This window comes from Gambusia affinis, linkage group LG11, assembly GCF_019740435.1.
Source record: "Gambusia affinis linkage group LG11, SWU_Gaff_1.0, whole genome shotgun sequence".
Lineage (NCBI taxonomy): Eukaryota > Metazoa > Chordata > Actinopteri > Cyprinodontiformes > Poeciliidae > Gambusia > Gambusia affinis.
This window is the reverse complement of record NC_057878.1, coordinates 16816302-16842737: the sequence shown is the minus strand read 5'-3', so window position 1 is coordinate 16842737 and position 26436 is coordinate 16816302. Positions and strand designations below refer to the sequence as shown.

General features: G+C 36.0%; 1 protein-coding gene across 2 annotated transcripts in view; it reads right to left on the bottom strand.

The window, feature by feature from the left end:
* Positions 1–26166, bottom strand: part of fign (fidgetin) — a 40154-nt gene extending 13988 nt beyond the window's left edge. The window contains exons 1-2 of one of the 2 annotated variants that reach the window (XM_044132405.1): positions 26029–26166; positions 25123–25157 (exon numbers count right to left, since the gene is read on the bottom strand). In XM_044132405.1, the coding sequence (XP_043988340.1) occupies positions 25123–25147 (25 nt within the window). In that variant the 5' untranslated portion in view covers positions 25148–25157; positions 26029–26166. The remainder of the gene's footprint in view (positions 1–25122; positions 25158–26028) is intronic. The other variant, XM_044132406.1, reaches the window with a different exon arrangement.
* Positions 26167–26436: the final 270 nt, after the last annotated feature.

Below are 26436 nucleotides of genomic sequence, written 5' to 3'. Positions count from 1 at the left end.
GGGGTAATTTGCAACTGGAAATATGCATAAGGTGATGAACTTGCTTTTTTTTGTAAGAAATGGATTAGAGAAAATTCAGAACTCTCCACCACTCTTCCTGGCATCTCAATAAAAAGACTAAACTGTAGGAGGAGAATGACAGAAAATTTTAGGAGATTTGAAAATAATGATTGTACACTTTAACATCTCATCATTATACTCATCTCTATGACCAAAGAGTTATGTATTAATTACTGCACATAAATGTCTTGCTCTTCAACAAAAAGAAAAGAAAGCATTGATGGAAGGCATCTAGCAAGTGGTAATGCAATGGTGTCATTTGGTGCCGTGCTGTTTAATTTCTGGTTGAGTGATCGTTGTCGATGAAACAGGGACGCTGACCTTTTTGGTAACTATTAATTTGGTAAGCCCTATAGGCCGTTTTTAAGCAAACAAGGCTGGGGCCTCCACTCTGTCCATCCAATTTCCTAGTGCGTAAATTGGCCCACCGCTTGCACAATTCTCTATTCATTACAGTGCTGCTGAAAGGAAGCACAGAGGTGGCAGAGTGGTTTTCTTTTTCCCCTTTCTGTGCATTTGTGCACAGTTTGTGTGTACGAGCAATCGGGTGAGGAAGAGAGAAGCAGAATGGAAACGAAATGCCTTCCAGGAGGTTCCCAAGCATAAAGAGCTGGACCTTCCTTTCGTTCTGTTGCTCCGGAGGGGGCGGGAGGAGAGTAGAGTGGGTGGGTTGAGGATCGTGGTGGGGGAAGTAAAAGCTGTCGTAATTGAAACGCAGCCTAATCAGACTCATTACCATTTTTACCAATTTGCACCACCAAAGATGCTTATTAGGTAACTGTGTTTAATAAGCTGCTCTTTAGAAAACTCACTGTAATGAGCTCTTTAAAGTCAGACTTGAGCGTGATTACACACTGAAAGTGTTTTTGCAAAGCTGAAGCAGACTGGTGCACTAAACCATGTAGGATGTCATAATTAAGCAACACAATCTCAATGCTTCACACCAACAATAGCCGGTGCTAAAAAGTATTCATCGTTACTGATCATTACAATTCAAGGATTTTTATCACTGGATATAAACTTAATTATGGAGATGTTTACTTTTATTCTGCATAGACAGAGCTTTTTACTTGACAAGCACACAAATATAGCTGACAGCCAGCAATTATGTTTATAAATAAAAACACTCTCATGCTTACATTCACATTCACTAGAGATAGTCAGAGTAGGGATGGGACGAAACACTAATGCAATGTGAAATGGTAATCGGCACAGCTACGGACAGTCATTCATCTTACATATCAAGTTAAGACAATTTAAACTCAATTTAGGTCTCCGTGTGGCAGTAATTCTCTTCTTTGGATAGCAGGGTGCCATTTAACCCCTCATTTAGAAAAGACACATCTTCCTCTGTTACTGTCTTTTCCAGGTCTACTGTCCACACATTTTACAGATTGGCCACCCATGGCAGCAAATTACTGCTCTTCTCTAAATTCTTCAGAGTCCACTGATCCAAGCAGATGATATTATCATCAAAGGTGGAAAATGACCGTAGAAGAATGCTTTTAGGGATTCTAGGCACCAAGTTGAGCAAACGTCTTTCAGTGATGAGAGCTTTTGTTTGCAATCACAATGACAAACGCAGAAGGTGGATTTGAAATCTATAGCAACAGAGTCACACTAGCTATAGTTAGTCATTTCAATCAGCTGTTCTAAAAGACTTTAAAAAAATCTTCTAGAGTGATTTTCAGTGATAATCATCATTTTAAAATGGTGACCAATGGATTGAACATTCCTGTTAATTAATAGTTAATGATTATTCAAATTTGAAAAAGCATTATTAATTTATCAAACAATCTAGAGTCAAATACTTTATTTTATGTATATATTTCTAGAGGATTTAATGACAAGATCAACCTGGATGTCAAGGTAAGATATTCTAAGGTCTTGAACTATTATATATCTGATATTATATAAATCAGATATATGTAATATATCTGATTACATATAATCAGATATATTATATGTATATAATATATATATATATATATATATATATATAATTTAAATCTATTAAATCTAGTCTAAATTATTGCCCACGCCTGTTTGCAGACATTTGTATTAATAAAAGATGAAGACCTTCATTTTTTTAATAGTCTGATGTATAGATGTAAAAAAAAAAACAAAACACCTCTGTCATTTTCCTCAGCGAGATTTCCATTTACTCTGTTGGACAGCCTGCTGTAGTGACTTGCACAATGGACCTTGTCACTGCTGGCTGCACCCGTTAAAGCAAACAAATGCATAAGATGATTATGTTAGAAACATAATCACAAAGTCAACAGATTCTTCCACTTGTTATAGGACTGAATGTATATGGTAGAATTAAACCCCTTCCAGACTCACCAGTCCTGTTTAAAGTTTAATATCACATCAAAAGTTGCAATTTAAAGCATCTAAAATAAATCTAGCTTGGATCACAATTTGGACAAAGCATATGTTCTTAAAGTAAACTAGCTCCATGAGAAGCAAACTCACTTTTTCCTCCCTACACAAATTTACATATTCCTAAGCTAAGACAATTCAATTTATACACTGTATAGTCTGAAGATTTATTACTGAAGTCACAGCCTCATTACTTATAATCATGATATATAATTCTTACTTAAAATGATTCCTAAAGTTTTATCAAAAGAGTAATTTAACTTCAAACACATTTTATACCTTGCTTTTATCAATTCAATTGACCAACAGCAACCATATTGATGTAGCAGGAGTTATGTGAAGTTCAAATTACTGAGAGTTCCCCCATAAGTTCACTATTAATGTTCACTATTAAACCAGAGAAAGATATACTAGAAATCTTTTCTTTTAGTAAGGGTTTATATTTACTGACTCACTTGAATAAGTCAATAAATAGTTCAGGAGGAAACATGTGGATGCAAAGAGCTTAACAAATCATTGCACCAAACTCATAAGAGTATGGGTTCTGCAGGTTGTAGATTTATTCCAGTCATATTTCTTCAGGTACATGGAGGCCTTGTATAACAGAATTATTATTTATTTATATAGCTTTATTTAATTAAAGTGGTCATCTTATGGGTTTAGCAATTTTTTTTATGTTCTAAGTGTGATAGGCCTGTGCTTGTATTCACACAATTCATTTCATTTTATTTTCATAGTACAGCTCTAAGCTTAGATCTACAGCGTTCAGGTCAGCCAAATAAGAGGTTTTTGTCAATTTCCTACTTGTGAGGAGAAAAAAAAAGAAAATAGATTTAAGTAATTTCTCACCAGAAATGACAGCAACTATTTTGTTTTTGTCATACCTCTGTGATAAATTGTTTATATGCGTATGAACAATCTCCAAAAACAGTATTTTCTCAAAAATCATCTTATTTAATTATTTTTAGTGATTTGACACAACTTTTTTCCTCTATTCTGTATTTTCTGCTACCCTGTGAACAACAGCTTTACTGTTGTTAATGTATTGTCAGACACACTTTATGTGTGGTCAAAAAGCTTTGGGCTGCACAAGGTGAATAACACAGAAACCTGCCAGGCTCCCATTTGAACAGTTATTGTAACATTGGTACCAAGTCTGTTTCAGTTTAAAGCTCTTTGCTATTTCAGTCTTCAACAAGGGAGTCATTTTTAGAAAATTGTCATTATAAAAAAAAAAGGAAAAAAAATTACCAACTGCAATTTTGTTTTTGACTGCATACTGTTGTTCTGTGATGCATTGTTGTCCTGTTCAGGTTGTTCCTAGCAAGAGATAGGCACAAGTTCCCCTGTGACTCTGCAACAATGGACAGGCAAAAACCTGTATTGATGGATTATATTTTAGTTCAAATGTTATTTGTTTGAATGAAGTTGTTGAATCAGAATACTGATTCAACAGTATCAGTATTCTGATACTGTTGGAGAATACTAAAGGGGCACTATTATGTAATATCAACTTTTTTGAGCTTTACTTCATGTCACAATGTTATTCTGTCATCCAAAAACATACCTGGAGGGTTGCCTCAATTTTTTCATGCATGTTTGAGAAATACTTTAATCTCCTGTGGTAACCACTCAGCTGTGCAAAACGCCTGGGTGCACCCAGCACCACTTTCAAGATGCAGCTCCTCCTCTGAGCTGCAGCTTCCAAGCTTTCGTACTTCCGCTTCACAAACCACCCCTTCTCCGCGACTTCGCCACTCACAGCTCCTATAGATTAGACAGTGGCAATTAGCAAGCACCTGGTGGAACTGTGCATCACCTGACTGCATTGTATGAGCTACTTCTCAGTAACTCTGGTGAAAAAGATTTTACATGAGGACCACTGTTGTGATAACTTCCTAAAGGCAAAGTTTCAGAAAGAGAAGGAGTTTTTAAAGAGACAAATGCCCAATTTCAAGATGTTAAATTACAAAGTCAAATTTCTTTTAAGTCATATTTGATAAATATAGCATTTTTACAACAACTTAAGTTAACATAGTTACTTGATTGTGCAATAAAATGGAACTGTGCCTGTAAAATATATTATACTGTCCCTTCTGTATCTTAAAGAGGCTCTGGGTTTTGAATAAAACGTCTTATAGCAACTGCTTAAATCTTCATAAATAGCATTCTTTATCTGCTTATGATTCCAGGAACAGAATTTTGTATTTGACAATTCTAAATAATTCCTGCTACTGCATCATTGATATTAAATGTTTTCTGTTTTAATTGAGAGGTGACTAACAGAAATGTTTTTTTTTTGTTGTTGTTTTTTCTTACAATGTGTATGTGGTTTTGAATGTAAGGACATAAGACCTCTAAAATCTTTGCAGTGCCATTTCTCAAGGCTGCCTGTCACATAATTTTCCCTCTGAAAATACCCTGTCAAATCTTATGGGATGTGTTTCATTTATAGTAATAAGACATTCAATAAAACAAGCTGATATTTTACTGCTCTTTACTTTCATTAAAGAAGACAAAAGCATTGAAAAAGGTAATGTATTTTTTATATAATCTGCACATAAAACTGCTCCAACCATTTAAAAAGACACTAGCCAACTGTTCCCAGTGATCTTATATCACCAAGTCAAATACTGGAACATTAAATGCATCAAATGTAAAAACTCCATAATTGGTTCGCTGAACACATTAACCAATAGCTTGTATTTTGATGGTGTTGAACTGAATAAAACTCAGAAAAGATTTTAAATGATAATAATAAAATAAACATTTGTTTTGATATTTTTGTATTTCATATTTTTCAATATAAATTTAAAAACTTGAATATTTACAAAAAAAACTAATTTTATTTGTTTCTAGAACACTTTCAAAAAATACAAAAAACTAAACATAATACATTTCAAATAGAGTAGTGTAATGGTGTTACCAATAAACTTGACAGTAAAATTACTATTTTTCTAAGAAGGGTCCCTGAATAAATTCAGAGTAAAATTTTCGCCAAGGCTCCATTTTATGTCACATCAATTTTTTTTTTAAAAACAAATCTGCAATAAACTCCATTGGCTTTCCACAAGCTGTGTTTCTCATTTTGCCCACTAATTCAGTAAATTGTGAGGTTGAGCTGTCATTTCTTTTTCTCAGCTTAGCTCATTAAACTATGACTCTTCAGGCCAAAAGGCCCCAAAGGCAACATCTTCCATTACTGCCCTAAGTACAGCAAAATCTACACACATACTGAAAGAATGGACCCGGCACAGTGCAGTGGAACGTAAATTCAACTCCTGGAGACAGCCTTCAAAGTCTTACTGCAGTGCATAATATTTAGGAATACTGCAATGGCTTGTTAGCTAAAAGAACACAGGGATTTAATGCAAGCACTGGGTAAAACATATTTAACCTTGCAGCACAAACATAGTAAAAGCTGTAATTTTATAACCCTCTGTGTGCATAGTTACTTCACTTTTTGAGAGATTACACACTTCGAGAAAGAAGAGAAGAAGATTGTAACCCTACTATGAGGGTTCATTGACCAAAAGTTACTCGCTAACATCTTTATAACCCAAAGGTTCAGTTGCACCAACAGTTTTAAAGCTGCAGAGAGAGAGTCATGTGATTTTCACACCAGCAGGCCCGCTGGACATTCACAAATTATCCTGTTCACTGGACCAGGTTACAACTGTGATTAATTCCAACCATTAGACTTTATAACTGTAATAATCTGATTAAGAGAACACAGTGACATTATAAAAATGTCCTAATTCACAATATTGGGAAACTCTGTTTTTTACAAGAAAAAGAGCCACTCAAAATGGATCATAATCCTTCTCTATCTAATGACATTTGCTAGACTGATTTAAATATAAACAACTTGATTGCTACTAATTTTTAAGAATTTTTGTAATTCTATGATACCATGAGAATCACAAACTTGCCTATGTATTAAGGAAAACGGTAGTTACCTTATAGTTATATTTTGAAGTTACTGCTTAAGTTTCTGACTTTTAGTGAGTCTATAATAGACGGATTGTTGGAAATGAAAGAAAAATGTCTAGCTTCCACTTCAGGTCAATACTTCCTGACATTATCATATTTTCACATCTATTAATGACCAACAAGGAGCAAGTTTCTGATAGTAAAAGAAAATTTAAGCTTTTTATCCTTATGTCAGAAATTCATCACGTAGAAGGACCTGTAAGGTGATTTCATGAATTGATTCCACATCTGACCTTCAATAGCTAATTTTATTTAAACGCCATCAAGGCTATTTATTACTTCAGTAACAGTGTTCCATAATATAAAATTCTAACTAAATTCAAACTAAACCCTAATTGAAAATACCAGAGTGAGCAAAAATAGGCTGCTTGTCTGCAATCGCTGTCAGAGACATTGTGAAGCTTTTTGTGGTTTCGACTGCAAAGTCTCAAAGAAGGTCACTTTTCCAACACAGGGCAGACAAAAGGTGAAATGAGACAACTGAAGCAATCTTAGGTCAATATGAAATAGAAATCTCTCAGCTATACTGTAATAAAGTTACTGAAGTGAAGTAGTGAAGCCATAAAGGGGAACTTTTACAAGGAAAGAGCTGTCGAGAAGATTGGTTCGCCTACTGGCAAACACTGCCTTCAAGGAGCTAAACTGGCATGGCGAACACAGCACCAAGAAACTGAAGACAGCATTTCACTTTTAACAAAACATTTGGCTTTAAAACAAATGCAAAATTATTTTAACTAAGAAAAGCCCATGTAAATAAATTCTTTATACTGTATTAAAGTGGTCTTTAGGAGGTTAAAAATAAATAAGATGAAGAATCTTTACCTGCTTAACATTGTGATGCTTAGTGTGACTTTTCCTGACTCTGCTTTGGATGTTTTAGAACAGACAGAATTTTGGTAATTTAGAATGTTTATACTTTTATTTCAAAGTTCATCTTCCTGGTTGTGTTTTGGATAAAGAGTTTCACAGTATTTGTAGGAAAAGGCACTTAAGGCTTTATTTAATACAAGCAACAGTGTTGTATGCTTGATAGTTTTAATTTGAATTCCAAAGATAGAAAGAGAAAAAAGTAAATACCAGTGGTAAAAACATCTATCCAAATTAATAGATGGTGATGGCGTTTGTGCAATCCTGAAACTAGATATCTGTTTACTCATCTGCCACTTCTACTGTACGTCTCTTTGGCACCATTGCTGCCAGACACCAAAACACAAGCTAAACAGGAATGGGAAGTGACTGAGCTTACAAAGATCCAGTTTGACAGAGACAAAAAACTGTACACTCTAATTCTGTTGCTCAACAGACTCAGTCAAGTGTTCTCAAGCACTTTATGATGCCCATGTCCACTTAGAAAAAGGGCCAGGAATTCATAAATTCCCCCAAACTTTTAGCCATTAAATTCTAATTAAAGGAAATTAATTAGCATTGTGCTTAAAAAGCGAAAGCACGACAATTTGCCCCTTCCGTCATTACGATATACATTTTACATATATTGTTTTATGTATGGATGTTGTTACACTGGATAACAACATCCATATAATGAGGACACTGTTCGTTTTGGAAAGTTTTTCTGAATTTTCGTTGGCTGTTTTCATTCAGTCGATGGACCCTTGTCATTTCACCCACTTTGTTTGTTTGCAGTTTGGCTTGTTTTGTACCAATTAAGGATGTCTTATTAAACCTGAAAAAGGGCAACATGTCCCTGAGCAGACATCAGTGTATACCTGGAAGCAAAACTTCTTTGCTTTATACTTTGTCCCACTAATTTCTAAAACAATATGCTAAAGGTAGTATAAAATGTCAGCAGTGTAATGAAACCCTGATTTACAGAATGCTCTCTCAAACATATGCTGTGAGGTTACCTCAACTTCTATTACAAAAAAGAAATCCTAGAAAAAGGTCAAAGTGGATATTTTGAGTGCATTTAAGAATAATTATTATGTGTTACACCATGACCAGAGCTTATTTTCAACCTGTTGCAAACACAAGATCAATGAAAAACTATTGCTGGAAAACTGAATTACCTATTCCTTTACATAGTGTTGTAAGTACCATGTTACAGCAAGATGTCACAAAACATGTGTATAGTAAAAAAAAACAAAAAAAACTGTTCAACCTTAAAACTGGTCATGCCTTCAGTAAATTGATATGGAAAAAAATTTAAAAATAATAATAAAACTCAAAAATATATGTATTGCCATAGCTCTGACACTCATATGGTGGATACAAAGGGTTTCAAAGTTGTGATCCAGAGAAAATCATTGAACAAAAGTTGCATAAGTCATTGTGGTGACTGATGCAAGGACTAGTCACTCCACTCATTCAGCATTAGCTTCTGCCAGCCATATGAGCAGATAATGGTTTCAGAAATAATTTCAATGTGAATAGAAATATTCTGACAAAGGACAACGTTTCAACATTTGTAGTGCTTACTTTAAAAACAACAATTGGATAAAAACTCTGACACCAAACACAAAACTGTGGACACTTTTCAGTTTTTGTGTAATTCATCTCATAGCATTATCTTATATGGAAAAATTAATTGGAAGGTGATGCAGAAAGATAACTGACATAACAGGCGTAATGCACACATGACATGTAATAATCACTAGGGATGACCTAATTCAGTCCCAAGAACCTCCTCATGCTCTTGAATAATTTTTAAATTATTGATATTGGAGTAGCTGCCTGCAGTCATCTTTCTATGGTTTCTTGTTAGATGCACCACATACTCTTGAGGCCTAGGCACACTGCCTGCATGTAACTCTTCACATCCCAATCAGATTTTTATTTATTTATTTTTTTCACATAGGCTCCAACTCAATTGTTTCTCTACGGACCACTGGACTTGTGACATTAGATATTCACGCTATAGTATACAACAGAAATCCTTCAAGACTAAACACAAGTAGGTCAGAGAGTAAACTCAAAGCTACAATTGCTGCTCACAAAACACAAATAAGATTATCATTTTACCCTTTCATTTTTCCCCGCCTTTTGGAGCTGCTGGATGAATGTTATCTTAATGCTAAATGGCTAACACAGCTGGAATACAAAATGGTTGTCATCATCTACCAGATGTTTTAGTGAGTTTTAATGATTTTAGTATGTATACTTTGAGTTTGGTTGTGTGCTTGAAGTCGCTGCTCAACTGACAGCACACCAGACAGATTCCCAGGTTTTCCCCCAGTATATTTTAAGGCCTTACCTGTGTCCCCACCAAGCTAAGCATTGCTTATTTTTTAAAGTCATTTTAAAATATTTGCACTTTTTAAGACTTTATAGTTGGTGTTCAGGTATTAATCTTCCAATCTTTTAATAACACATATTTATCAAGTGATATTTAAAAATTTCCTGCCCACTTTAAACAGGGCCTCTGGATGAATGACTGCCCTAGCGCCCAATTACCAGGCTTAGCACGTTTTCGGGAGGGAATCTTGGATTCCTCATTGATCAAATAGTCATAGTTATCTTGTTATATATCTGGTTTATGCGGAGTAAACCAGAAATGTTATTTTAATTTAACTTTTACTGCTTTGTTTTGTTTGACCATCGTTTAAGTAAGCAATATAACTTTTCCCATTTTTAAGTTATGTCTAACATCTTCCAGCTCTATTGTGTTGATTGTTGTAACTGCAGGGTGAATCAAGTGCAAATCTTCTTTTATTTAGTCTGTAATAAATAAATGAACACAACGTAAGTCACGCATTCCCACTTGGCTGTATGTATTGCATGTATTGCAGGCCTTATACACACGCCACAGAAGCCCGAACTTGACTTGACCATCAAGCAAGTCATTTTGGCCTGACCCAGCCCCAATTTCGGGTCGAGCCCAGGCCATAAATCTAAACTCTAACTGTGAGAGGTTGAGAGGAAAAATGTTTTACTCTGCCTACATCCCCCAGAATGCCGGACAGTGAAATTCTAATAATTGTATTTTCATTGATATTGATGACATATCAACATATGTTACGAATTATTAGCTGTAAAAATGCAGAGATTGAGTAAAGACCTAAGATTGTGACTCATGAGAGCTGTGTAAGTGTTGCTATGATTAAAAAAGCTGATCAAGATTAAATCACTTTAAGTTTTCTCTGCATAGTGAAATACTTTCAGAACAATGACCAAACATTATGATGAAAAACACTTTCCAAAGCAAACTGTGGTAAATAGGAAGAGTCAGACTGAACCAACTTAAGGTGGAAGAGAATGGGGCATGCTGTGGCCCATTCTCATTTGGAGGCCTTGAGTTCTTGACGCAGCCGTCGAAGGTTCAATTCCCAGACCTGACAATATTTGCTGCATGTCTTTCCCCCTTTCCTGTCAGCCTACTTTCATATAAGGGACACTAGAGCCCACAAAAGACCCCCTGGTGGGGAGGAAAAAAAAGGTGGAAGAGAATGGGGATAGATAATATGAATTATTTATTTCTTTTAAATGTTAATTTCTAAAAAAAGTAAAAGGACCATAAACCGCCATAAACACTTCATTATTTTGTTTCGTTTAATAATACTTTTTTGACAAAAACTATGGGAGCAGTTTAATAAATGTTTAACTGATTAAGCAACCTGACCCAATTTCAATTGCAGATGGAAATTGCACAAAAAAGAAAAAATATACAAACTCAATACAGAAAGATTCCAAAGTTGAGAATCAAACCAAGCCCCCTTTCACTGTAAAACATCAGTGAAAACAGCTGGGCCACCACACTACCATTGGTTGGACTATGTTGAAAAAAATCCAGAGACAATTAAAAACTAGGATAGCAGAACACACAAGTTGCATTTGACCTTAGGAACTCCATAGTCTTAACAATACATTGTAAGGAGGCAAATCGTCCAGCTTTCTCGCTGGAATTGAAAATATCTGAAACCTCGGAAGAGGATGGAAAATAAAGAAATTGTTACTTTAAACAAAAGTAACAATTGTTTCATATTTTCACACAGCAGACCCTATTTCCAATCAAGAACATGACAACAGTTTTTTAATAAAGTTTGATGTGATTTTGAGAGTACATTGTAAAACTTGTACACAAATGTTACTAATTTGTTGTTCTGATTTGGTCTTGTGGTTTTTTCTAATTTTCCTGTTTCAGATTTTTTTTGTTGCTTTTTGTGTGCAGTTAATTTTGCCATTCAGGAAAAACACTTTTTTTAATCACATTAAATATTTTTGCAATTAGTGTCCTGGTGTGTTGTGTAAAAAGGAAGATGCATCTATTTCAGTTTTAATCTGGATTGTTGACATTTTAGCAGTAATACACAACTAAAATGTATCACTGCTATGGAGTGTGTCTGCGTGAGTTTGTCTCGTCACTGTTCTGAGGTTGACCCGACAAAGATCCAAGTAGGAATGAAAAGTTATCAATGAATGCTGCACAGTTTAAATGTGCAGGCTCCTCTCTGTTCACATTAACTTACCATTACATTAAGATTATCATTACACAAAAAAAAAAAAAAAATATGTAGTTTCACCTTTAATTTTTGCTTTTAGTGGCTACTTCAACTTTTCCTCACAGTGCAGACCTGGCTGGTTGCAGCATATTTAGTTATTAGCAAAACGTATATAGCTCAGTGGCATAACTGTTATCTACCTGCAGCATTATTTACCAATATGTTGGAGTCTGCAGAACAAAGCTAAATAAATAAATAAATAAAATAATAATAATCTATTTAATATAACAATTCTGGAAATTCCAGGAAATGTAAAAACATTTTTTTGAAAAGCAAAAAATATATGCAGCACTTACTATTTAAACTTTGTTGCAAAATGTATTTATATATGCTGTACAGCTGATGAAAACTGTACAAAGAGGACAATAAAAACTGTACGTCACTGTGAGGCAGCCAGAAAAGAGACCAGCGTCTTCAGAGAGTTCAGAGCCTTCACACAAATGAGAGATGTGCAAAGAAAATTATTCCGCAGCATTCCTTAATAGATTATGAAATGAAGGAAAGAAAAAGGGTCAATTTGTGTCACAAAGCAATTGTGAAAAATAAATGAGATAATTAACAGAAATCAAGAGAAGCACATATCAAATATGTCTGTTTTCTTTGTTCTACACAGCCTTTTTGTAATACCCATCCATTTCTCAGGTAAGACTCAAAGTCTCGCACAAAATTACAAGTAAAAGAACGGATTTCCTGCTTTTCATTATGTACAGTTCTTTAAGTGGTTTTAAAAACATGGCAGTTCCACAATGTGCTACATTTGCATGTTCAGAATTCAGCCAATTAAAAGCTAATTAATTAGACACAATTCTATTAAGAAACAAATCCTAGTCATCAATATACACAACCAAGGGTCACCCATTGCTTAAATGCGAATTGGCTCCTTGTAACACGTGGACTAAAGAATAGCACAATAGCACTATTGGAAGTCACAATAAACAGGGTGGCATGCATATATTTGTTGGAGCATGAACTCATCAGTGCTGATTGATTTTACTTCCATGGATAGAAAGCTGAGCCGTTGCTTCGACATACAGATCTCTATCAAGTGGCCGCTTCTAGGAAAGATCTTAATTCCCCCTGGTGATTGTCATGTTATGGTAAACACTCTTGTGAATTCTTCCTGAAAATCATCCTATTGTGTAAGAAAGAGAAGGCACACACACACTCAAATCCTGACAAAATTAGCCTGATATATTAGTTTTCAGCCAAAACCGTGCACTTCACTGTGCATTGTGTATTTTGGATTTGATGTTTGTATAACAGCAGAGATGAACTCATCACGTGTCAGTGCTCAATCTCACAAAAAAAAAAGCAATTTTGAGAACCTCTGATCTTACTGAATGTCTAATACATTGTTGAAGAATTTATTTTCATATGGAATATTTAGAAATATTTTTCTTAATAAACATTGACAATAAAAATATAAATATATATTTATATAGCTATGAATATATATATTTGATAATATATTAGTTTAGAAATGTAAAGTCTGTTTTAGGGCTGGTAGATAGGAGGAAGACAGGAAAGAAAAGTAATATCTAAATGAGCACATTTGGTCCTGCCTAAACCACACATTTAGGAATAAGAATAAGTGTAAACAATTGAAATGATCCCCAGATAAGTTGAGAGCTGTAAGCTGGGCGGAGGTCTCAACCACTTATAAATTGTTTGTTTGACATAGAAAGGCAAAAAAGAAAGGAACAGGGAAAATATGAACAATTTATAACTGCAGAAATACCATAGTGCTTTCAATAGCTGCAGATCTCAAAGTTACCATCTGTTTTGATGCTTCCCATTGGTGCCAAGGTAAATTTTGCAGTCTTATGTGCATTTGATCAGCAACAGCTACATTTTTGTTATTCTTATATTGTTAATTCTACATCAAAGTGTCTATGGAGTACAAAGTGCGCTTTTTGAGATACTTTTCATTTGTGAAAAAAAAAATCTAAGAATCTTGGAATTACACAAACATAAAGAAGACAATACAAAATATTCAAACTAGACTGGACTCTTGTCTAAAACATGCATGTTTTAAGGGTTTGATTGATGTAATGTAGATATTTTTACTGATCATTGAAAAGAGGCACAAATAACATTTGAAGTCCCATATTGGTACAAAGCCAAAGGTTAAATAAAAACAGATCAACTATTTTCATGCTGATTTCTAATAAGAAACAAATTTTTGTCTTTAAAGCAATTTTGATTTTAAAGCACGGAAGAAATTTTAGTTTCCAAATAATACTGAAAAATGTTCAGAATCTTTAACCCAATATCATGAATCATCTCATGTCATGAGCAACATGCAGTGTCAGACTCCTAATGCTTCATGGTGTCTCATTGCACGACTTGTATGTTTTCCTTACTCTAGCCTTGTGTCTGCCTTGCACTTGGCAGCTTTCCCCATGATACGCTGAATGTTTATAAAGGAAAGTGGGCAAACGGCCTCCTGGCAGAAAAATGGCAGAAAAAAAAAATCATTTATTCCTCTGTTTATTTCTTAGGTTTTTGCCTTTGTTACGAGTTAGGTGCTTACCGTTAAATAAACTGCTAAATAAATCTGCCTGTGGGCAGTGCATGCTCCCTTGATGAATTGTGAACAGCCAAACGGCGAACTGAAAGGATACTCATCCACTTTGTACAAGGCAATTCATGCAGCCTCGTTCATTTGGGTATGCATGAAGAAACAATATCCTACTGGGAGCACTCTGAGTTTCAAACACTCGGGGTCAACTGCACGAGCAGATTCCACATGTGTAGCCTGTGGCCGCTGAGGTTTGGAATCTACCTCCCTCCTGGCTGGGTGACGTTGCATGTTCTATTTCCAGACCAAGGGGTGAAGTGAGGCTGCAGGGAGTGTAACACTGACCTACATGACCTGTGGCCTAGAAAAGCAGCCTGAAGCACTGCACACTAAAAACTCCTCACTCCTTTTTATGCAGTCTTACAAAAGATTCAAAACCTTTTTTTTTTTTTTGGCGCATAGCATATGTCTTTTGATGCCAAATGATTTGCATCCTTTTTTTATTCACATCTTTGACTTGTCACTGCACACAGCCCAGTTGTCGGAACCCGATGCCCACTTGCTGAAGTCTCAAGTGGGAAGATGGAAAAGAAAGCCGAAGAGGAAAAACTGTTTTACTTTCAGGCCCAGTGTCTACAGGCCACATGTCTCCAGTCATCTGTCACTAGTTTACATACATACTATGACACTTCCCCTCTCAGTGGGAACCCGTTGTCACCACTCGCCCGCCAGCGAGGGCTTACTGGGTGCTAGATGGGTCTCCCCCAGGTACCTCGGGGGAGCCGCATTAGGCCTAACTGACAGACTGACAGCAGCACGCAGACACACATGCACACAGTCCATCCCTTTTTTCCTAACGGCGCTCCCTCCTCCTACAGCACAACAGCTCACATTCTCCCAAGGCACAGCACACTTTGCATAAAGCAGTGACTTTGCTTTACATCAATTTTTTTTCAGACTCAAAATTATTTTTCACCCCTCTAGCCTCTTCCTCTACGTGGAAGTTTTGAAATGAATAATGGAAACAACAGAGCTGAAGACTCATGGGATCCATTTAAAGATGTGGGAGAGGCGATGCAGTCAGGGTTTGGGCTTGCAAAAATATCACGCTCCGCGTAAATGAGTCTACAATTGTTCTGCGCTTTATAGAACGGCTGCTTTAAACCATGTGCAGAGCAAACAGTGCCGAGAATGATGTAGTATAAACACATTTTCCCCTAATAAAAGAGAATATTAGCAAGAGAAAAAACTAAATAAAAAACTAACTAAATGTAATTAAATTGTTTGACACAGTGAAAAAACAAAACAAAACTGTGACTTAACTGGCCAAGATGCACTGCAGAGCTGTCTTACTCTGCAGATTTAATGCTACATGCTGGAGAACACACAACATGCAGGACCGGTCAAGAGGACAAATGGATTTATTTTCTCCATGAAAGCGAGAGTTTAAGCTATGTTTAAGTCTTCTCAGCAAAAGCCACAACTTAGTATTTCCACCCCGGCTTCCCAGGTCCTTACAATGGAAGTCCACAGTAGCAGCTATAACGGGCCAACACAACTCCCTGAGATGATTTTCTGACCATGAACACAAAAGAAGTGTCGACCCTCACAAAACCCACTGATGACTTTAAACCCTCCAGTGCTCATTTGTGCCCCATTTTTTCCCCTCCATTAAATTAATTAAACATGGGGTGGACACTAAAAGAGATTATCAAAATGACATATTCGGAAATGATTCAAATACACAAAAAACCGCAGCACATCACCGGAGATGCAATAGTCGGAACCTGAAAAACACTATATTTCTCGGATCAGTCAACACAACTTATCTAACCACAATCAGACCTCAGAAACAATACTCTTCACTTTAAATGCTGTTACTGATAGAAGACCTGTCAACATTGATTTTTTTTATTTTTTATTTTTCCAGTTCTGTTGAGGTGTTTAAAAATGAAGCCAGAGGAAGCATGAACAGAGAAACAAGTTCTTTAAAGCAAAATACTATTGTATGTTACTCTGTAACTTATTTAGGTTATGAGCAAGAGAACAAATCTTTAAAGGGGACATTTTATAGCACAATCAAGTAACTATGTCGACATCAGTTGTTACAATATGACTCAAAATAAATTTTACTTTGTATTTTAATGCCTTGAAATGGGCCCTTTGTCTCTATAAAAACTCCTGCTCTTTTTGAAATTCCATCTTTAGGAAGCCATTACAACAGCACTCCTCGTTTAACCCTTTAACAACATTATTACTAGCATTGCACTAAGAAGTAGCTCCGATAATGAGCTCAGCTGATGCACAGCTCTACCAGTTGTTTGTTAATTGCTGCTGACTGGCTAGTCTGAAGGAACTGAGCAGGAGCATCGCGGGGGAGAGCCGCTCTGTGAGGCAGAAGCTCGGAAGCTAGGAAAGTACAACTCCGAAGACGAGCTGCGTGTCAAAGGCAGCACTGGTTCCACCCAGGCGTTTTGCACATCTGAACGGCTGCCAAGGGAAATTGAAGGATTTTTCAAACATGCATTAAAGGATCAAGGGAACACTCCAGGTATGTTTTTGATAAGGGAATAACATTGTAACATGATGTAAAGCTAAAAAAAGGTCAATTTGTACTCCTTCAAGCAGAGAACAGGAAGGCTAAATGGAGGACACAAAGGTTGCTCCATATAATTTTTAGACTCAATTTGTAGATGTTGCCAGACTTTTGGTAATATCAGTGAGTTCTTACCAAAAGTAATAACACAATGAGGTTTTCAGTCTGTTTTAAAACAAACTCTTAAGTGTATAATGCAAGTTTAGGTCAAATGTTTTTCTGTAGTCAGGTTTGTGTTTAATTACGGGACGTGGGAAAGTAAGCAAATAAAAAATGTCGTTGCATTTTTTTTTCATAAAGTTCCAAACAATTATCAAGACATCTTCTCAAAATAATTCAATATAAATCTCAAATATGTCTGCGTTCAATAAAAATTGAACACAGAACACAGAAAAACACAAAAATTACGTGATTTTATTCTCTACTTGTTTAGAATATCATGTCAGCTTGTATTTACATTTGGTACTCCCAACCCACTCACAGTGACCAATAAACAGACAAAAATCTCACATAGGGTTTGTACTGTATGCTTTTGGTTTGCTTGGAGTTTTCTGTCTGAAAAAGAACTAAAAACACCCAAGAAAGTTATGTTAAACAAACTTATGAACTGATTCATAACAGTTTAAACAAACTATTAACTGGATGTTAATGTACGCATTTGAAATCTTTAGGGAATCCACAGGGAACCTGCTCTTTTGACTGTGATAGGCTGCACTGACAGCAATGTTTGCTTCCCTTCTCCTTTTGTTTTAAAATAATTTTGAAAGCCTGTTTTATTGCAACTCCTGTCTTACATAGCACCATGATGTGGCCATAAATATTTAATAACATCACTGCAGGAAGGCAAGAAAAAAATTTTTTTGAACACTAATTGCATTTTCCCTTGTAACTCGGAAAGAGAAATTGGAATTGGTTTAAATTGGTACTGGCATGTCAAAGTTTTAAATAAATCCGAAATTGGCAAAAAAAAAAAAAAAAAAAAAAATCTTAGTGGGTCATCTTCATTTCTGAAACTTATTTACATATGGGTATACCTAACAAAAAGCAAAAAAAAATTTTTTCTTTCTTTATCTACATGCCCTACTGCCCAGCCTTTCTTCAGCACAGACTGGCATGGTCATGTCACCATGCCACTGTAGACACCAGCTGCCTCGCCATAGCCTGACACCTTAAACCTCCATGATGGCACACAGAAACACACACACACACACACACACACACACACCCACACCCCTCTATCCCTCCCTTTACACCCTCCAGGCATCCTCGTCCCCCTCCTCTCTACACCATCAGGCAAACCCCAACCCGTCCTCTCGTCGCTGGCACTTGAGGCTCCCTCTGCTCGCGCCTGGCACGGTGCCAACCTGTCAGCCACCCAACACCATAGAGGATGAATGAATCACTAAGAACTTTGAGAAAAGCACTGATCGCTCACATCTCATCTGATCAGCGCTTCAGCTAATTGTCTCAAATTGATATTTAAGACAATTAGCGGTGGAGAGGGGGAGCGGGGGGGTTAGAAATCGGAGGAAGAGAACGAGTCAAAAGATGAGCTTTTATATTCACACGCATGCTTTTGAATGTCGATGTTAAAGTTAATCCAAGCATGTATTTTAATACATGAATTATAAGAGTATAATAGACTATTACTAGAACCGCAAAGTGATTCAGTGTAATGTGAAAACAGTATATTCAAAGTGAGTTATTATTCCTGTCTAAATTTTAAAGGAATCAAAGACCGCTCTCTCAAGTGTCCTCATAAATAAAGGAGATACTTTGAAATAGATTAATTTAAATTTGCACAAAAGAACAGGTATGTTCAAAGAGTCCATATAAAAGCTAACTGGGCATGTTATGCAAGTCAAATTCCCCGCAAGTTTCCACTATATCGATTTATATTTTCAACTCCCACATCTCCTTTACAACCTCTTTGAACTGTGCCTGCACACTGCCGGTCAGCAGGCTGAAAGAAGGTTTCTATATTTATTTCCTCATGCAAAGCAAACAAATTTGGATGCTGTGGACAAGTGGTGGTCATGGAGGTGAAAAAAAAAAAAAACACCCCTCATCGGTCTCACTAAGTCGATGATGTTTTAAAAATATAGTTGGCAAGCTATGACTAAAATTAGAATGTAGTTATCCAATATTCCTTAATAAAAACAGTAGAACTCTAATATGTTGCATCTCTGTGCTTAAAGCTGTCAGTTTATGTTTTACATTTTGGTTTTAATGTTTTCTGTATTTATTGTGATATCATGAAATTGTGGTGCTTTTACTTAATGTTATAACATAAAAATCATCTGCTGCTAACAAATAAATTTCAATTAATATTTTTTTAACTCACTAATTGTACATGGTTTATATTCAGTTACCACATTAATCAGACAAAGAAGATAAAATAATTTTTCAATAACCCTCCTATGAAAGGCTTGCTTTTTCACAATATGAACAGTTTTTACGAAAAAAAAAAGAAGAAACACCTTGAAAGAAGGACAGGAACAGTGGCCTCTCCTCACCAAGGTTATTCAGTGATAAGCAACAGTACTCAGGCAGACAATGACAGCCCAAAGTGGGAGCTATTTTCAAAAGTCGCTAAATTGTAGAATTTGTTAATCATACTCTCAGAGTGTTGGGTCCTTGCACCCTAAGAGTGACAAGACGTTATCTGTTTAAAGACGAAAATTGTAGGTGTGGAATCAGATTTGGACATGTAGTTATTTCATACAGGTGAATAAAATGTTCATGCTGTCATCCTGAGCTGTCGACAGCTCCTGCATTCAGTTCACGCACATGCAACAACTTACAAATGGTCCTATCTGCCAAAATGTACAAACAGGGATTATAAAACTATTTAAATAGGATGTAATAAAAGGCTGCCATTGCAAATTATGAAATATCTAAAATAATCACTCTTAATTATACATTGAATACACATTTGAACTGCAGTTTTAAGCTAAATAAATACTTATAAATGCCCATTTATTTTGGTCACTTGACAAGAAAAGAAAAAATCTAGAACTTTGCATCACTAATTAAAATGTAAACAGTGTAATGAGGACATCAGTGATTTAGGCAAACGTCTCTCTGGCTGCCACAGGGGATATGATAATTACAGAGACAAATCTATGAATGCACATGAATCTCCTACAAGTCCAGATTAAAAGCCTTAGTGCTAAACCTAGTTTGGTACACCTGGGGATTGTCTATTCTAGCCAATCCCCAACAGGCTCTGAGCTGCCTCGTCTTCTTATGAGTGCAGAGACACCTCAAGTGAGGGAGATGAAACAAAGCCTCTGTTTCAGCATGTTGGAAAGGGGAAGGAACAAGGTGTTTGAGGCAACAAATGCAGCGCTTTGAGTAAATAATATGCCAGCCAATGGCCTGAATAAAGCAGCCCTGCCCATGCAACACACTTTGTGGTACTGTTGTTATAATCAGTTACACAATTAACCCTGTATTCTATAAGGATGCTGTTTTCTTTTAAATATGGGAAATATATGATCACATGTGTGGACTATTTTTTTAAGCAAAGGAAAGCAATGGTGACCATAGTTGAACTAGCTTGGGTCGGACATTATGCATAAAAGATTATAGAAGTTTAAAACAGTTAAACTTTTCCAAGACCTTTTAATGAGATGCCAGAAAAAGTGCCACAGTGATTAGAATGTCACCTTCCACACCCTTTCCTGTGTACTGCAGGTCAGCTGGCTTAGAAAAGGACTTGTATGCTTTTTCCTCACTTGCAAAGACAAATTGGGCTGTTTGGCCGACGTGGAAATCTCAACCTTAAGGAAAATGTCTACTTCCTCTCAGGAATTACAAAGAGGACTGCTGCCCACCAAGTATGGTAACTGCTAAAATAATATGCTAAACACAGCTTAAAATGTCAACTCTGCAAAAACTGTTTAACATTAACTGCTCTCACACATTCACACAGAACTGCTGCTGAATCATCTGCTGCTGTGCACTGCCAATAAGCTGGGTGAAAACATGCTAGTGCAAAAAGCCCTGTTTTGAAATATTTTGGGATGAGGTAACAATATATTAAACCTACAGCTGGTTAGCCACAAACACTATTGGATTACGCAGCTGCCTGTAGACAGACAACTCGAACAGATAGCACAGTAGTTTATCGGCTATCAGGTTGTCACATTTGTGTTATTTTGTTAAAAAAAATATCTAACTTAAAAACTACAAGTCATTTTAGCAAATATTACAACATTTTAGTTAAAGCCTGTTTGAAGAAAGTACAAATAGCCTGCAAATTACAGCATTATACATTTAAAAAGACAATATATTTTATCTTTACAACTTTATGAAAGTTTTCTTTTTAAAACACATTAAATAAGCCTGATATACTTCTTTTCTTCTTCTTCTCTTTTTTTTATTTTTTATTTTTTTTATTTTACATTTTTGAGTTTTTACCATGAAACTTTGGAATTTACACACTCTTATCCTAACTTAAAAATCTCACATATACCCCATTTCTAAATCAAATCAAATCAAATCAAACTTTATTTGTATAGCACATTTCAGCAGCAAGGCATTTCAATTTTTACTATATGATACAATAATATACAGCTCTAAAAATAAATTACAGTGGTTATTTCAAATTTCTGGTTTCCCCTATTTAATTTTTTTTAGATATGTGTTTCAATTAGATAATCATTTTTTAACTTTCACATAAAAATATAGAAATTTCTGGCTTTCATTTGCAGAAAATGGGAAAAACTATGGAAATCTAAAAAAAGCACACTGTTTTCAGAGGATCAAATAACAAAAGGAAACAAGTTCATATGAATTTCTAAACACAAAAGATATATTTTCATTTTGAGAGAGTTAAGAAATCAGTGTTCAGTGGAATAGCACAGATTTTCAGTCATATTTTCAATGTATTTTGGCAAACTGTCCATTTATTGTTAGCATTGCTGCTGGTTTCAGGTGACCACCTTGACTGTATGCCATTAAATAGGAAGACATGTGCTTGTAATGGAATTCAGCAAATACTGGAACGGAAAGGCTTTCATACACGTACTGTTGCTAAGTTCAGAAATTTGCAGCGTTCTCCTACTTTTTCATTTTTTTAGCTGGATTCTATAAAGTTCTAGCAGGCGGAACAGATTTTAGTGCTTTATTATCCAACCTACAATTACTTGCCCTGTAAAATCAATTACATTTAATTTGTAATTTCTTTTTACTATAAGGAATGAATTACACGACAGACTGGTAGCTACAAGCAGTCAAACGTAGGCACGTGCATTTAAAAATGTCTATGCCATATGCTGTCACTCAGAGGAAAAAAAAACAAGTCTGAGCAGACAGTCACTGTGTCTAAATGAGATGGTGGTAGGAGGAGGAGGGGAAGGAAAAGGGAGGATGTCAAGGATTCATGGTCCTTCATCTTTGCAGTAGAGCAAACACGTCCCTCAGTATAGCAACAGACAGCTGCCTCCACCTTCTAATGCAGTCCAACTTAAATCACTGCGAGAATTGTCAGTGTAGAGAGAAAACGCACAAAGATAACATAGCAGGCTGCCATGAGGGAAACGACAGAGATGTGGAAACAAGAAAAGGAGAGACATAGACAAAGAGAGAGGAGGGAGGGGAAACGTGTTGAAATACTGGAGTTTTTTTTTTTTTTTCTTAGTCTGACTCCTATGGGGTTTCTTGCTTTTTATACATAAAAAACAGCAAAGACACCACTTAACATATTTCTTTAAAGTTGACAATCCTGCTCTGATCAGATCTGATGTAGTCACTGACTACGAGGAGATTTTTGTTTGTAGTTACGGTTCTATAGATCCAAGTGTAAAGATTTAACATTTCCTCAATTTACAAAGCTTCTGCAATCAGCGATGTCAGTGTTAGCCTTTAATTGTTATTGTTGAAGTGTCAGGCCTGCTGTATACATTTTTTCCCTTAATTTTTAGGGACGTGAGATGCTGCGCACTTTAGAATATAGACAGAACACTTAGAGACGCTAAATTGCTTGGCAAGGGCATGTCAAGTTATCAATTCAAAGATTTATTTAGGACGCACATTTCTGACTTTTTCTGTTTGTACTTTGCTGCATCTGGAAATAATAGACAGAGGAAAGACTAACGTAATATTCTTGGTAGATAAATAAGCCCTTACTTGATTAAAAGTGAATGTTTAAAGTGTCAAATTTCACTTGAATATTTTACTTCCAATCTGACTATATAACACTGAACCAGAAAATCTTCTTTCAACAAGATTTTCTTTTGTTACTTCGACTGCCTAAAAGTAAAACAAATATCTTTACCTTGTTAATAATAGCCATCACTCTTTACAAGAAAATGTGACAAACATTGAAAAGGGTGACAGAAACATGGGGGGGTTCAGCATCTGTTGCCGGCGGTTTTTTCCTCTAAGGGTCATGTCAAGCAGAAGCTGGAATTGTTAACGCAGATGTTGTCTTTTCAGAAATAAACATCGCTGCCAGCGTTCTTTTTGTGCACATCCGAGGTGTCTGGGGTTAAGTAAGGATCTGCAAGAATCGCCCAACGCTCTGCAGGAGCTCCAGCGTGGAACCCTTCAGGAGATTGAACTCTGAAATATATGCTCAGACGCTTCTTAATTATTAGGGGTCAAATACTGAGGAGTGTGAGAAATGCCAGATTATATTTAACATGCAGAGATATTTAAAAAAATCTTGTATTGCTTTTTTTGTTGTTGTTTTTTTTCAGAAAACAATACTTGTCTCAAGATTTGATGAGAAACTGGAAAGTTGAAATACATCTGTTCCCATACTTTTGTTTTAATTAATTAATCCACAGAAAATCAAAAAATAGTAAATCTGCAGAGTACAGGAGGACAAACTAAAATATAAACAGGAACACATATGTTCCTACTGTCTTAGGAGCTAGTATCAAAATTCAGTTCAATAAAAAATACTAATCACACATGCATGGCAAAACACAAATAGGACGATACATTCAAAATACAAGCAACCAAATTTAATATCCACTTTACAAAAACAAATTACAACAAAACACTTACACATAATGAATGTGATGGTAATGTACTTTTTTAACCACCGAATGACAGATGCTGGAATGTAGTTTTTTTTTTTCTTTTTTTGAAGAGGAATGAAAACACACTTCAGCTCACTGATGGCAATGTTTAATTTCCTCTCAGAGCAAAACATGCAAATGAACTGCAAGAACACAATTAAGTGAGTTGTTCATAACTGGGAGGTGGAGAAAAGGTTCACACAGGACAAAGTGTTTGCAGGGGGAGAGAATTCGCACAACTTGTTACGTACCTCTCTCCCCCCACACACACATACACACGCACCCACTACCAGACTTTGTGTCCATTTACTGGCTTGTCACAAATAATTACTGCTGGAACAAAGAATGAGAACTATTCCTGACATATGAAGCGATATGTTTGAGCAGATCAGATTTTATTTCGACTTGTGTTTGAAAGACTGCTGAAAACAGTCGTCCCTTGCTTAAAAGTCAACTGTACTGTCATTTTTACTGTCATTTTTCTGTGTGTATGATAACTAATTAAACTGAAGTACAATAATTGCATATTGATAACTGTGAAATTGTAACAGTAAGTCTACACTCCATATAACGAGCCTAAATATTCAAATAGATTCTGAGCTTTTCAGTGTCATTAAACTGGTAAAATATGTATTAGGAACTAGGATAAACAATATATGATATTTATAGCATAAAGATGTGAAAGCAATCTGCTAGTAAAATCATAAAAATAATTTGGATTTAAAATGTGTTTATTAATGCAAATTTATTAGGTACTAGAAATGCATTCATGTTTTTAGATTTATGCATGCATGAAGGTTTCAAAAGTTGCACAGCACTTCCAGAAACTACAAGCAAAATTAAAATGAAGGTAACTGCTTCTGTGAACTCAAATTGAAATAGCTGAAAACGCTATTTGTCTGAAATCAATAACACACCATCCTCTGATATCAACTCTGTATTAAAGAAACTTAGTAGGATGAATCATGCACACAAAAAGACAATAAAAATACTGCAATGACAGCTTTTCTCCTCCCAAAATATAACAAATAACAAAGAAATATAACAATGAAGATAATTGCAAATTGAACATAGGCCTACCATAAATACTGCTGCTAGTGATCATGTCTTCAAGCCTAAAAACAAAAGGAGAGGGGGAAAAAACAGCAGAATCGGAATTTTCACGAGGTGGAATTCCAAAGGTTGCTTCTCATTACAGCCACTTTCTTCCTTAAGCTATCAGATTTCACAACTTTAAAAAAGAAAAAAAGAAGAAAAAAAAAAAGAAAAAAAAAAAGGCTCCGTTGTTGTTTGTTTCCTTAGGCGATCATTTTAGCCGAATAATTAAGGTTAAGCTAAAAGAAAAAAAATGAAATAAATTAAATAAATTTTTAAAAAAATCCCGTGGACAGAGACGCGAGTGTATGAGCTGTCACTTCTTGCGCTCAGTTGAAACTAGAGAATAGGAAGCATGTGAGGCACTGTAGATGACATAAAACACACATTCTTCAAGCCGCCCATTAAGAGGAAGAGGCTAAAGCAGCGTGAAGCCCCCCTCCTCCCTTTACGTTTAAAATAGATTACTTGCCAGCAGTTGTCCCACTAAGAGCGCAATGACAGCCCATCTTTCTATTAACCTCCCGCTGCAGTTGCAGTGGCCACTTTTATTCAGGCTGACATGCAAAAACTTCCCAATGCAGGAAAGTTATTTAGTAAAAGAAAGCCTGGAACCAGCCCTCAAACTACGCAGAGTGCCGCGGCAATAACAAAGTAGGTTCTAACTTCAAAATTATGTACCTCGCTTTTTTCTAATGGGTGCCATTTCGTGTGGGAAATAATAGTAAAAAAAAAAAAAAAAATTAAACACGCAGCATGAGCGTCCGCAGACGGACAGCGCTGCAGACCGTGCCTCTGATGCGCGGCACGGTCTCTCAGCGCTTCCACGGAGCTGCTCAGTTTCTCTTTCTATAATTTGTTCGCATCACTGGCAGACGGAGCGGGACTCACCTGTGTGAGGTGACAGGGCAGTCACAGCTTACGGGACCATCGATACGCGGAACGCAGGGACGAACACGGGATTCGCCGCGATCAAGCGAAGCTGCTCTCGATTTGAAACCATTCCAAGTTAGTCAGGGAAAGACTGACCACAGCCTCTGCCATGTTGGAATTCCAAATCCTGGACAGCTGCTCCACTGACTGAAGGCAGCACGCCGCGCCACTGCGCATGTTCCGTCCGGTGAGAGCCAAATTCAAAGAAAGTCACCCCCAATGGACAGCAGCTAAATATATTCAACAGTCCGTGCGTGTTGTAGTAATTTGATTTTGTGCGTCAGAAAACTAAAAAGGGGTTATTAGATTTTTCTAATAATATAGATCTTTATATATATATATATATATATATATATATATATATAT